Consider the following 13,136-nt stretch of genomic DNA (forward strand, 5'->3'; position numbering starts at 1 on the left):
GAGTAGGCCCTGCCTCATTAAAAGTCTTTCTGCTGGTCAACCACTCCTGAGCATGGGGCCTGCTGTGGAATGTAGCTGATGTGTACTCAGTGTTGTTTCATTTGGAGAACACAGACTTTCCCTGCCTTAGCAGCTTCCAATTGCAAATGACTTCATGGTTAGGGGTAGGACTTTGGATCTGCTTTTCCCTCTCTATGCTGAGATTTTGTTTGGGTTGAACTTGTGCAGGTCTTGTGTATGCTGACATGATCTCTGTGAGTTCGTGTGTGCACCTGTTCTGTTGTGTCTGGAAGGCATTGTTTTCTTGGAGGCGTCAGTTACCTATGGCTCTAAAATCGTGTTATTCCCTCTTTCAAAAAGATCCCTGAGCTTTGAGGAAAGGGGTTAGATATCCCATTTTAGCCTGAGTTTTACAAAGTCTCTTACTCTGCCCACTGTCCAGCACAAACGATCCATGATTTTGTGTGTTCTTTTGTTTGTTTGTTTTGCTTTTGTGTTGCTTATCTGATTATCCTTTTTCAGAAAGGGAGAAAATTAAGGAGTTGTGTGGATAGGAACTTGGGAAGGATCTGGAAGGACTTGGGGGAGAAGGAATACGATCAAAATATGTGGAAAAATATTTAAGGAAAACAATACAAAAAAGTCTTCTTGTCACTTTTCTGAAATCCAGAACCCTCAAGACTGAAAGACAATTGGAGATTTGTTTTAACGTTGATTGATAATTTCTACTTGGCACAGGGCATCATTACAAATTCATGATTATTAGTCAGTTAGACAGGGCCATAAAAATTTCATGAAGAGTGGGCCAGAGAGTTCAAGGTCTCTGGCAAACCCTGGGTCTTTGCTCTCCTAATGGACTGTTCTCTCTATTGTACTAGAAGAATGCAGCTGCTTCTTTGCAGGAGACCTGAGTGAAAAGAGATGCCTCTCTAGAGAGTTGGCCAAAGTACTTTCCACACATAGTACTTAGTCAGATACCATGACTAATATCATGCTTGGTCCAATGACATGGTGTCATCTGTCCATCTGGAAGGGCAATGCTACTATGCCTAATATTTACTCTAGCACCCCTAACTCTTGACATAAGACCCCTATTTGGTTTATAAAGCCCCAAGGCACTGTAAGCCATTGTACATGACATGAAACCCAGAAGAAGGCTTTCTGGTGTTCAGGGAGAAGAATGAGGACATCCTTGTTGTTCCAGAACTCTTGAAGAAGTAGAGCTAACTCAGCATCAGCACAAGCCAGCTCGAGTTCTCTCTGGAGGCATGAAGAGGAAACTCTCCATTGGCATTGCTTTCATGGGCATGTCAAAGACAGTGGTTCTGGATGAGCCAAGCAGTGGGGTGGACCCTTGTTCCCGTCGTAGCCTCTGGAACATTCTACTCAAGTACCGAAAAGGTAGGTTATAAGACTCATTCACGGGGGTTGGGGATTTAGCTCAATGGTAGAGTGCTTGCCTAGGAAGCGCAAGGCCCTGGGTTCGGTCCCCAGCTCCGAAAAAAAGAACAAAAAAAAAAAAAAAGACTCATTCACTTTCTCCACAATGCTATGCTTGGGGAAAGGTTGACTATTATATGTATAAAGCAAGTCATATTACAATTGAGGATGTATGATAATGTTTCAGAACAAGCAAAATATTCTAATGTTTTATTGTATGTTTGTTCATTAATATATTTAGAAACCTACTTTGTGTTTGATCTCTTAACTCAGTATTAGCAATGATACTATCAATGAATTACAGATGTCATTTGAAATTGATTTTGCCCAAATTATGTTCCATTTTAGAAGCATGAAGAATGAGAGGATTCAATCAGAGGTCATCAGGGACAAACCTTCCTGAGTTAGTCAACTTTCCACTAATGTGGCAGACTTAACTTTGAAAAAGCCTGTTTGGGCTCATGGTTTCCAGTAAACGAGTGGTTAGTCTTCATTTTAGTTTGCTTTCCTGTTACTGGGCCAAAGGCAACCTGAGCAAAAAGATTTATTTTAATTTTTAGCATAATTTTTTCTGGTCTATCATTGAAGAAAGCCAGAACAGGAACTCAAGACAGTAAGCTGGAGGCAGGAACCATGTACAAACATGGTTTCCCGACTCATTCTCTGGATAACTTCCTATCTTTCTCTCTCATTCAGCTCAGGACCACTTGTCTAGGGATGTTTCAGGAGCCCACAGTGGGCTGAACCCTCACACATCAATCATCAATCCAAACAATTCCTCCCAACCGTGCCCATAGCCCAGGCTGATGTAGGTGATCCTGAATTGAGGTTTCTCTTCTCAAAAGACTCAAGGCTATTCAAGTTAGCAGTCTTTCACTTTGGACCCATGGTGGTATAGTATATTATAGTAGATGGGGTAAGATGGTCATCTTGTGATGGCACAGAAGCAAAGAGGGACCCAGAAAAGACTTGGTCTGAGGGCCTAACTTCCTTCTATCAAGTCCCATTTCTTAAGGTCCCACCATTTCTCATTAGCAAGTCAGGCTAGCAAATAGGCCCTTACTATGTAGATCGTTGGTAGGTTTTTGATCTAACTTAGATCCTTGTATTATATGAGGAAGCTGAGGCATGGTGACATGGACATGTCATAGTCTCACATCTCTAGAGAAAACTAAGGGGAAATGGGTCTTTGGCTTAGAAGGTTCTTATGTCTTTTGCTATAGCTTGGTTACCATTATAGGCATTGGAGAGACAACTGCTACTTTGCATCATCTGTTTCTATACTCTAGGTAGGAAGGAAGTACTACAATAGACATTTCACACAGAAACCTCCTTTGAACAGAACATAGGAAACAGGGAAGCACATCTCAGTGCTGATGAAGGACTATCAAAACTTGTGAGGCAAGATTAAACAGAATGTTATAAAATCCTTCTTTTCCTCCCTTTTGTCTTTCCAAGCATATAACTACTCTAGCTTGATTTAAAACTCCAACTTCCTTAGGGGTCGATCAAGATTTGCCTTAGAAGAAAACTGAAATAGAAGAACAATCTAGAACCTGTCCTTTTCTTTAGCACATAGGCAGCAATTTTATTCCTTTTATTCCACAATTCTGAGGAACAACAGGAGGAAAACGAAGTGAGCAGCTGGGAAGTAGAGGTACAGATTCAACCGTCTTACCCCGAGTGTTCTTGGTTTAGCTTGGGTGGCTACATGGGAAGAATTTAGGTCCAGTCGTTGGCTCAGAGGTGAGGATGCTGAGTAGAACTTGGCCCCAGGGAAGCATCAGGTCTAGTATGTAGCCTTCCCAGACCCTCTGCTATAGCACAGAGAGGAAGCCAGAGCTTGTGAGGAGAGATGGCAGTGTTGAACTGTCTTATTGGAGGCCACGGCAGATTTCAGAGTCTGCAGCCAGAATCCCTCAGATAAGCTGGAGGCATGGCATAAGAAGTATTCTAGTCTGACTCCTCTAGGGAGTCCCTGCCCAAGCTATAAATGCTGGGAGTAAGAGGACAGTACCTACTGGTCTTAGTCATCAAACACAGACCTAAAGAGATGAGATCCTCTTCACCTCGAACCTTAACGGTTCCTTCAGCCTCTTTGCTTCATTTAACTGTATGCCCTTTGGGGAGAAGGACCAAAAATAAGAAAAGGTGAAGCTTTGATGAAAACCATGGGCCGCAGCTTATGGGCACTGATTAAAATTTGAGATTGGATTCCTGACTTTCCTGTCACTTTGAATGTGGGCTGATAAAGAAGATGGATGAGGGTTAATAAATGGATTGTAATGACCTTGCTCTTGTGGATTGGACAAGCTAAACACGGTAATCCCATTACTATTGTTTGACTTAAAAACCAGAGATAGAATCATTGTTAATATACATATTAACTGTATTTTAATGATTCATAATTTTTCATTTAAAATTTTTAGTTGAAAAAAAGACATCCCTCACCGCCTCCCTCCAGTTCTCGCTATCTCACTAATGCATTACATTTCCAACTTTATGTCTTAAAATAAAAGCTCACTGAGTCCATCTAATGCTATACACATATGTAGGAGTGTGGTGCCATCTACCACAACATAAACAACATTTTATTAGTTATTCCCTAAAGAAAAAATGACTATACTTCACCCAGTGACTGCAAGTAATTATTTGAGAACCCTCTTCTCTCTCTATTCTGGAATTTGTTTTATTTTTTGAGAGTTCCATACATGTATATAGTGAAATAGTATATGTACTTCTCCCTTTTGCCTCCAACTTCTTCTGTGTACTCCCCAACCTTTCCCCTTCCAATTTCTTGTCTTTTTGTTGTTCTTGTTTGCTTTATAATCCATTAAGTCCAGTTAGAACTGCCCAGAAGTACATGGGACTGGAGCCATCCACCAGAGCATATACGACCTAGCAGTGCTCATCTCCTCAAGAAAGAATTATTTTCCCTCTCTCATCAACTGGCTTGACCTGTATGCCTGCATACTGCTGTGTGTTCATATGTGTAACAGCCACGCAATGTCCAAAGGATGCCAATTCACCGCTTTCTTCTCCAGCCTCCAGCTCTTCCTTTCTTGAGCGTTTAGCTGGTGGAAGGTTTAAAGTTTAAATAATCAGAATAGACAGATGCCGTGCAAGTCTGAGAACAAGATTGTCTTCATTAAGCTCTGCCGTTACACCCTTTGTTGCTTAACAGTGATTATTTTCGTCTTTGGAAGACTCTTTTGGAGCTGGTGTTGTACTGATTGAAGTGCAAAATTAACAGTCTGTAAGAAGATTAGCTAGACAGTAGTAAGAGGAAAACCTGTCTTCGAAAATGAAAATGTATAGCTGTTCCTGTAAACAGCCTCAAAGCTTCTGGCAACTGGCAGAGCTTTGTGAGAAAGATTTAAGACAGTGTGAAAACAAATGCTAGCTGCCGAGTAGAAAAGAGACTTTCCATCAGAACACTGTGTGCAGGATGCTCAATCTATTGGGAATCTCTTGTGTGTTTCTTGCTTTTTGGTGGGTAGTGTGACCCTTTGATTCGCCCTGGTGCCAGCACTTCAGTGTGGCCCATAGGAAGATCGATAATGAGGCAGAGACACGAGACCCAACTGGCATATTGCAACCACATGCCTAGACCAGGTTTCAGACTGGCTGTACACTTCCTTTGTGAGGTTGGAGAGATGGCCGTGTTCTTCTAGGCTTCTGTTTTCCCTGTTACAAAAGGAGACTGTTTTACCAACTCATGGGAATCTGTCTCTCTGTCTCTCTGTCTCTTGCTGTCTCTCTGTCTCTTGCGCGCTCTGTCTCTCTGTCTCTCTGTCTCTCTGTCTCTCTGTCTCTGTCTCTGTCTCTGTCTCTGTCTCTGTCTCTGTCTCTGTCTCTCTCTCTCACTCTCTCCTCTCCCTCTATCTCTCTGAAACAAGAGATGTTAAAATGTATTTTTAACATACTACAATTTCTATTGTTTGGCAGTTTCATATAATGTACCTGATCACATTCATTTTCCAGTTCTCCCAGGTCTACTCTTGTGACCCCCCCCCAAGAAAAAAGAAGTAGAAAATGAAAAAATCAAACAACAGAAAGAACCCCAAGCCTAGTTTTTCCCCACCCCACCCCATCCCACTAGAAGCCGTCGATTATGAAGAACTATATATGCTTCAGTACCCCTATTTTTAAGAAGTCTCTTCAATGGCAACCTGTTCTTTTTTTTTTGAGGGGGGGGAAGGGTGAGGGGGAGGTTGTCACAAAAGCTGTCTATGTCATTCTCAGCTGTGAGACTGCACTGATCAATACTACTGCAGAAGAAAGGCTTTCTCCAGGAAGTCGACAAGCCACATGCCTCAGTATCTGGTGTGTTGACTCTCCGTACATGAGAGGGTACTATTATTTCAAAATTACCTAAGAGGTGATTTCTAGAAATGCATGTTTGGAGAAGAACTTCTCGATAGGATAGGCTATGTCACCAGAATTAGTGCAATAAGGTAATGGCTTAGGAGAATATCATTGGAGAGTAGAGCAGTATCTCAGGTTCCTGTAACACCAACCAGGAGTCATCATGGATCAAATATCCATGATGTGATCTAAATTCTTTAGGAATTAGTTACTTACTTATCTTTTACAGCTTTAGTAAAAAAAATTGACAAATAAAAATTGTACATATGGCATGATGTTTCATATTTATATGCACAGAGAAAAGACTAAACAGAGCTAGTTAACATGCTCATCGCCTTACAAATATACATGGATTTGTGAGTGTGTGCATGCGTGTGTGTGTGTGTGTGTGTGTGTGTGTGTGTGTGTGTGTAGTATTGAGGGAGGACTAATCTCTCAGTATTTTTTACATGCACAGTGAATACATATAGCTGCTGTGTTGTCTGAAAATCACTAACACGTGTGTACTTTAGCCAGTGTCTCTCTGTTCCTCTTTCTGTTCTCTCAGCCCCTTACAGTGGTACCCTTTTGTTCTTAATTTCCATTGAGAATGTGGGCTGAGTAGACGTCTGTTTTTAGACTATTGGATTGTATGGTGACATGTAACTGAGCTGCATGGCAGCTCTAATCAGCGTGACTCATCTGCCTCTGATGACCCTCGGTCAGTCAGGGAGTATATTTTCATACATCCGGGGACTAGAAGACAAAGATATTGTCCATGGTCATTATAATACATCTATAGCAAGAACTGGCACTGGGCACTCCACTCCCTATTGTCCTTTGCACTACATCCCATTGTTTCTTTCTAGATGGACTCTAAAAATTAATTGAAAGCCAGCTACCGTGACTTGCCTCCCAGCAATCCGAGGGCTGAAATGGAAATATTGCTGTCATCTTGTAGTTAGCCTGGGCTACGTAGTGATCTCTAGACCAACTTTGGCTACCAATTGAGATACAACTCAAAAGTAAAATAAAGTAAACTTGAGCAATAATAAAAACAAACCCAAGGAAAGAACAAAAGAATAAGACTTTTGACTTTTAAATAACTTTTCATATTTCATATTTTCATACTGAAAACATGAGGTTAAGTAGAATTAGAATCAAATTTATCATTCTCTTTTCAAAAATTCATTCTTGAAACCAAAATGAATGAATATGCTAATTCTATTTGATAGGCTAGCTAAATAAGGCTCATTTTGACCCAATGGTGAAAGTAGCTAAGAGCAAGAGCATCATGTATTTACTTAGCTGAGGTAACTTTCCTCAGACACCTTTAATTTCTCTGGCTTCTGTTCTCCTAAGGTAAAGCAGAATCTTTTCTTCTCCAGAAGGAAAGGTAATGAATTCTCAAAGTCATTGTCAACACTTGGGAACTTAACATGTGTTTCTGCCTAGAGAAGGCACAGTGCTGGACTCAGCCATCTTTCTCCACAGAAAGGCTAGTGACTTAAGCTTCCACCCCCAGCTCCCACGTGTCTCCCACATTCATTTGGATCAGGGTTTCTGAGTGATTTCTAGGATGGAGCGTATGTTTTGATGCGATTACATCTAAGTCCTAGAAAATGGAACTGCTAGACTCAGAGTCTTTATTTCATATCCTGTGAGAACAGCAACAGTGAACAGAGTTGTCGTGACCTTTCGGGATACTATGAAGGACACTTTTTAGGATCTCTAATTCTCAAAGTAGACTTGGCTAGGTTTCTACACAGCACCACTCCAGTCTGCCCAATTTAAAACACTGAGGACTCTCTTTCAATCCTGGCCTAGGAAAGGGTCTCTGTAACACTGGTTCTGACGTATTATATGCTTGGCCACAGGGCGCACAATTATCTTCACAACCCACCACCTGGATGAAGCTGAGGTGCTCAGTGACCATGTGGCTGTTCTCCAGCAGGGGAGGCTCAGATGCTATGCTCCCCCTGCAGGCCTCAAGGAGACCTATGGCCAAGGACTCACCTTGACACTCAGCAAACAAGTAAGCAGTGCAGCTGCTTTATTTCTCTGAGGAAGCCATGTCCGAACATGTCACCCAAAGCAAAGCATGGCACTTGTACAATAGTAACGCCCAACTGTAGGCCTTTTGTGCACGATATCCCAGATGTCTTAAAAACTCATTACAGGCCTGAGCATTGAGGCCCGTCCTTTGTGAATGCCAGGGTACCTTTGGTCTTCTATTAAAAAAAAAAGGAAGGCTGGGTCAGAGTGTCCTAAGTACAAAGAACATCTGTGAGGAAGCATGATTATTGAGGTGATCTGAAATAATTGAGACAGTGATGCTCTCTTACGGAGACTAGAACCTTGCCTGGTGGACAGGCAGGACAGTAGGGAGATGGAACAATCAGGGTCAAGCCTTGAGAGGTCAAACCTAAACCACATCTGCAGTTATTGTCTATAGTCAGCCAGAACAAAAAGCAGAGACCCTGGGCTTAGAATCCAGAACATCACTACCCAGGTTTTCATGACTGTTGTATTCGTAGTGACCCTCAAAAAATTGCTGTCCATGACTCTTTACCTTTTATCTAGTTGAGGTGATTATATTGCTATCCAGAAAGGGCCTCCCTTTCTCTTTGGCCAGGATTCCTAGATCTTACTTTTGGAACACTCAAACGTATTCTCTGCAATAAAATTGGTCGGATTTGAGTCTCCATGATGATTGCTCTAGGAGGGAGAGCATCTCTCCAATTTGGAGCTCTGGAAGCTGGTTGAAGAGCATTTGGAACCAGTATGGGCACAGGGGTCAAATGTAGGCTCACCAGGCTTATCACTGTAGATTTATGATTTATAAAATAGAAGAAAAAGGAATTGGAGAATGCGATCATGAGGCATTGAGTGAGATCACCAGAACTTACACTCACATGCCTGGTTTTATGACATACACCTGCCAACTGCCAAAACAGAATTCCTGTTGCTTACTGGCCAGCCAGTCTAGCCTGACTAACAAGTTCCAGGTTCAGTGGGTTTTGAAGGAGACAGACAGTTTCCCTGAGATCGACTCTTGAAGTTGTCCTCAGGCTTCCATAGTGGTGCACATATACCTATGTCACACACACATATATTAAAAAAGAAAATATGGAATACTTGGTTGAAAATGTCCTATCCTGCTTGAATGTAGCAGTCTATTATTTTGAAACAGAATTGTGAAATAATACATTTATTGAGTATATTATTCAAGAACTCAATGTTTGGAGTGACCTTTCTAACTTTCTAACCTATTTCTCTTTCTGGTAGCCCTCTGTTTTAGAGAGCCAGGAGCCCAAGGATGTGGCTCGTGTTACATCCCTGATACAGGTCTACATTCCACAAGCATTCCTCAAAGATAGTAATGGAGGTGAGCTGACCTATACCATCCCCAAGGATGCAGACAAGACCTGCTTCAAGGGGCTCTGCCAGGCTCTGGATCAGAACTTACAGCACCTGCACCTGACGGGATATGGGATCTCAGACACCACCTTGGAAGAGGTACAGGCTCACAATTCCATAAATATACATTCATGGTTTATGTTTCCATCACCAGTTTCATATTTGGTGAGATGTGGCTGAATGGAGAAGAGATAGAAGCCATCGTATTAATTTATTATTTCTTTTCAAGCCCTGATTAAGAGAATATGCCAATTACCTTTCTTGGTTGGTTGATATTGTTGTTCTTCTTATGGGGTTGCAAACCCCTTCAGCTCCTTCAGTCTTTTCTCTAACTCATCCATTGTGGACCCTGTTCTCAGTTCAATGGTTGGCTGTGAGCCTCTGCCTCGGTATTTGTCAGGCTCTGGCAGAGCCACATACTCCACGGGTGACTACGTTTTGAGCAAATAGCATTCTTGTATTTGGGACCCAAGGTGTTTGATTTGGAATCAGTAGATGACCAGCCAGTATTCAATAGTCAAGGTGCCTGGATCCTTCCCATGGACTTCAATATTGGCGCTATGATCACACACGGGGTAAACAAATGTCAGATGCTCTACCACTCAAATGGTATTGAATGCTGGCCTGCTTGGTCCCTCTCATAAACTCCTTCTTCGCTCTGATACCTGATTTTGTCAGTTCCTGGGCTTGAGCTGAGAGCACTCACTACTCAGTGCTGTCCCATCAGAGAGGCCAGCCAAGGATTTGCTTGTATTTCTTTTGAAGGAAAATGCTGGGCTATTAAACCTAATAGAAGGCAATCCTTGTATGGGTCTGTAATATTACCTCTATGTGTGAGCTACATGTAAACTTAATTTTACTTTGCTATTAGCTATGGAAAGTGCTGGAGATTAAAAACTAACACAAGAACAGAAAATTAAAGTTGAGATAGACAAGAAAGCACTGTGCTAGCTTCTCTAAGTTACTTGTTTCAGGTATAATACTAATGCACAATCATTTCCCTTCCCTTCCCTTCCCTTCCCTTCCCTTCCCTTCCCTTCCCTTCCCTTCCCTTCCCTTCCCTTCCCTTCCCTTCCCTTCCCTTCCCTTCCCTTCCCTTCCTCCTCCTCCTCCTTCTCTCTCTCTCTCTCTCTCTCTCTCTCTCTCTCTCTCTCTCTCTCTCTCTCCTCTCTCCTCTCTCATTTCTTCCTTCCTTTCTTTCCTTTTTGGCTTTTATTTTATTTATTTAATTTAAAAAATTTTTAATTGGATATTTTGTGTATTTACATTTCAAATGCTACACCCTTTCCCCCTCTCCCAGGCCCCCTCCTCACTCCACTTGCTTCTATGAAGATGCTCCCACACCCACGCACACACTCACACCTCAACACCCTAGCATTTTCCTACACTGGGGCATTGAATTCTACACTGGGGTATATTAGATCTCTGTCAGATGTAGGATTGGTAAAGAACTTTTTGCAATTGGTTGGTTGCCATTTTGCCCTATTGACATTGTCCTTTGACGTATAGAAGCTTGGCAATTTTATGAAGTCCCATTTGTTGATTCTTGATCTTAGAGCATAAGCCATTGGTGTTCTGTTCAGGAAATTTTCCCCTGTGCCCATGTGTTCAGGGCTCTTCCCCACTTTCTCTTGTACTAGTTTCTCTTGTACTAGTGTATCTGCCTTTATGTGGAGGTCCTTGATCCACTTGGACTTGAGCTTTGTACAAGAACATAAGAATGAATTGATTTGCATTCTTCTAAATGCTGACAGACAGTTGAACCAGCACCATTTGTTGAAATGCTGTCTTTTTTTTTTTTTTACACATTTTTCTTTTATTGGATACCTTTTAATTTACATTTCAAATCTTATCCCCTTTCCTGGTTTTCACTATCTCCCCTTATCTCCCCCTGCTTCTATGATGGTGCTCCCCCCCCAACTCCCTCCCACTTCCCTGCCCTGACATTCCTGTACACTGGCATAAAGCTTTGACAGGACCAAAGACCTCTTCTCCCATTGATGCCTGACAAGGACATCCTCTGCGACATATGTGGCTGGAGTCATAGGTCCATGCCTGTGTACTCTTGGAATGGTGGTTTAGCCCCAGGGAGTCCTAGGGTTTCTGGTTGGTTAATACTGTTGTTCTTATGGCCTTGCAAACCCCTTCAGCTCCTTCAGTCCTTTCTCTAGCTCCTCCATTGACAACCCCGTTCCCAGTTCAATGGTTGGCTGCAAGCATCTGCCTTCATATTTGTCAGGCTATGGCAGAGCCTCTCAGGAGATAGCTATGTCAGGCTTCTGTTAGCATGCACTTCTTGGCATCTGTAATATTGTCTGGGTTTGATGACTGTATATGGGATGGATTCTCTAGGTGGGGCAGTTTCTGGGTAACCTTTCCTTCAGTCTCGGTTCCACACTTTGTCTCCATATTCCCTCCTGTGAGTATTTTTGTTTCCTCTTCTAAGAAGAACTGAAGCTTCCACAATTTGGTTGTCCTTCTTGAGCTTCATGTGGTCTGTGAACCAATTCTTGGGTATTCTGAGCTTTTAGGCTAATATCCACTTATCAGTGAGTGTATACCACATGTGTTATTTTTTGATTGGATTGCCTCACTCAGGATGATATTTTCTAGTTCCATACATTTGCTTAAGAATTTCATGAAGTTATCATTTTTAATAGCTGAGTAGTACTCCATTGTGTAGATGTACCACATTTTCTGTATCCATTCCTCTGTTGAAGGACATTTGGGTTCTTTCCAGCTTCTGGCTGTTATAAATAAGGCTGCTATGAACATAGTGGAGCATGTATCCTTGTTATATGTTGGAGCATCTTTTTGGTATATGCCCAGGAGTGATATAGATGGGTTCTCAGGTAGTACTATGTCCAATTTTGTGAGAAACCACCAGACTGATTTCCAGAGTGGTTGTACCAGCTTGCCACATCCTTGCCAGCATCTGTTGTCACCTGAGTTTTTGATCTTAGCCTTTCTGACTGATGTGAGGTGAAATCTCAGGGTTGGTTATTTATTTATTTATTTATTTTTTATCTTTATTAACTTGAGTATTTCTTATTTACATTTCGATTATTATTCCCTTTCCCGGTTTCCGGGCCAACATTCCCCTAACCTAAGGCCATACCACCCTGAACACGCCTGATCTCGTGAGGGTTGTTTTGATTTGCATTTTCCTTTGACAAAGGCTGTTGTACATTTCTTTAGGTGCTTCTCAGCCATTTGGTATTTCTCAGTTGAGAATTCTTTGTTTAGCTCTGTACCCAATTTTTTAATATGATTGTTTGGTTCTCTGGAGTCTAACTTCTTGAGTTCTTTGTATATATTGTATAAGCCCTCTATTGGATTTAGGATTGATAAAGCTCTTTCCCCAATCTATTGGTTGCCATTTTGTCCTAATGACAGTGTCCTTTGCCTTGCAGAAGCTTTGCAGTTTTGTGAGGGCCCATTTGTCAATTTTTTATCTCATTGGAGTTTGGTTCAGGAAATTATCCCCTGTGCCTATGTGTTCAAGGCTCTTACCCACTTTCTCTTACATTAGTTTCAGTGTATCTGATTGTATGTGGAGGTCCTTGATCAACTTGGACTTGAGATTTGGACAAGGCGATAAGAATAGATTGATTTGCATTCTTCAACATGCTGACAGCCAGTTGAACCAGCACCATTTGTTGAAAATGCTATCTTTTTTCCACTGGATGGTTTTAATTCCTTTGTCAAAGATCAAGTGACCATAGGTATGTGGGTTCATTTCTGGGTCTTCAAGTTTATTCTATTGTTCTACTTGCCTGTCTCTAAACTTTACCATATAGTTTTTTTTAAATCACTATTGCTCTGTAATACAGCTGGAGGTTACGGATGGTGATTCCCCCAGAAGCTCTCTTATTGTTGAGGATAGTTTCTGCTATCCTGGGTTTTGTGTTATTCCAAATGAATTTGCA

At 41.7% G+C, this 13,136-nt stretch overlaps 1 protein-coding gene across 1 annotated transcript in view; it reads left to right on the forward strand.

Moving 5' to 3' along the window:
* The window catches only part of Abca13 (ATP binding cassette subfamily A member 13), a 502,723-nt gene that overhangs the window by 248,859 nt on the left and 240,728 nt on the right, over positions 1-13,136 (forward strand). The window contains exons 39-41 of the mRNA XM_063273790.1: positions 1,205-1,401; positions 7,665-7,822; positions 9,076-9,306. Of these exons, the coding sequence (XP_063129860.1) occupies positions 1,205-1,401; positions 7,665-7,822; positions 9,076-9,306 (586 nt within the window). The remainder of the gene's footprint in view (positions 1-1,204; positions 1,402-7,664; positions 7,823-9,075; positions 9,307-13,136) is intronic.

This window comes from Rattus norvegicus, chromosome 14 (assembly GCF_036323735.1).
Source record: "Rattus norvegicus strain BN/NHsdMcwi chromosome 14, GRCr8, whole genome shotgun sequence".
In the NCBI taxonomy this organism is placed as follows: Eukaryota; Metazoa; Chordata; class Mammalia; order Rodentia; family Muridae; genus Rattus; species Rattus norvegicus.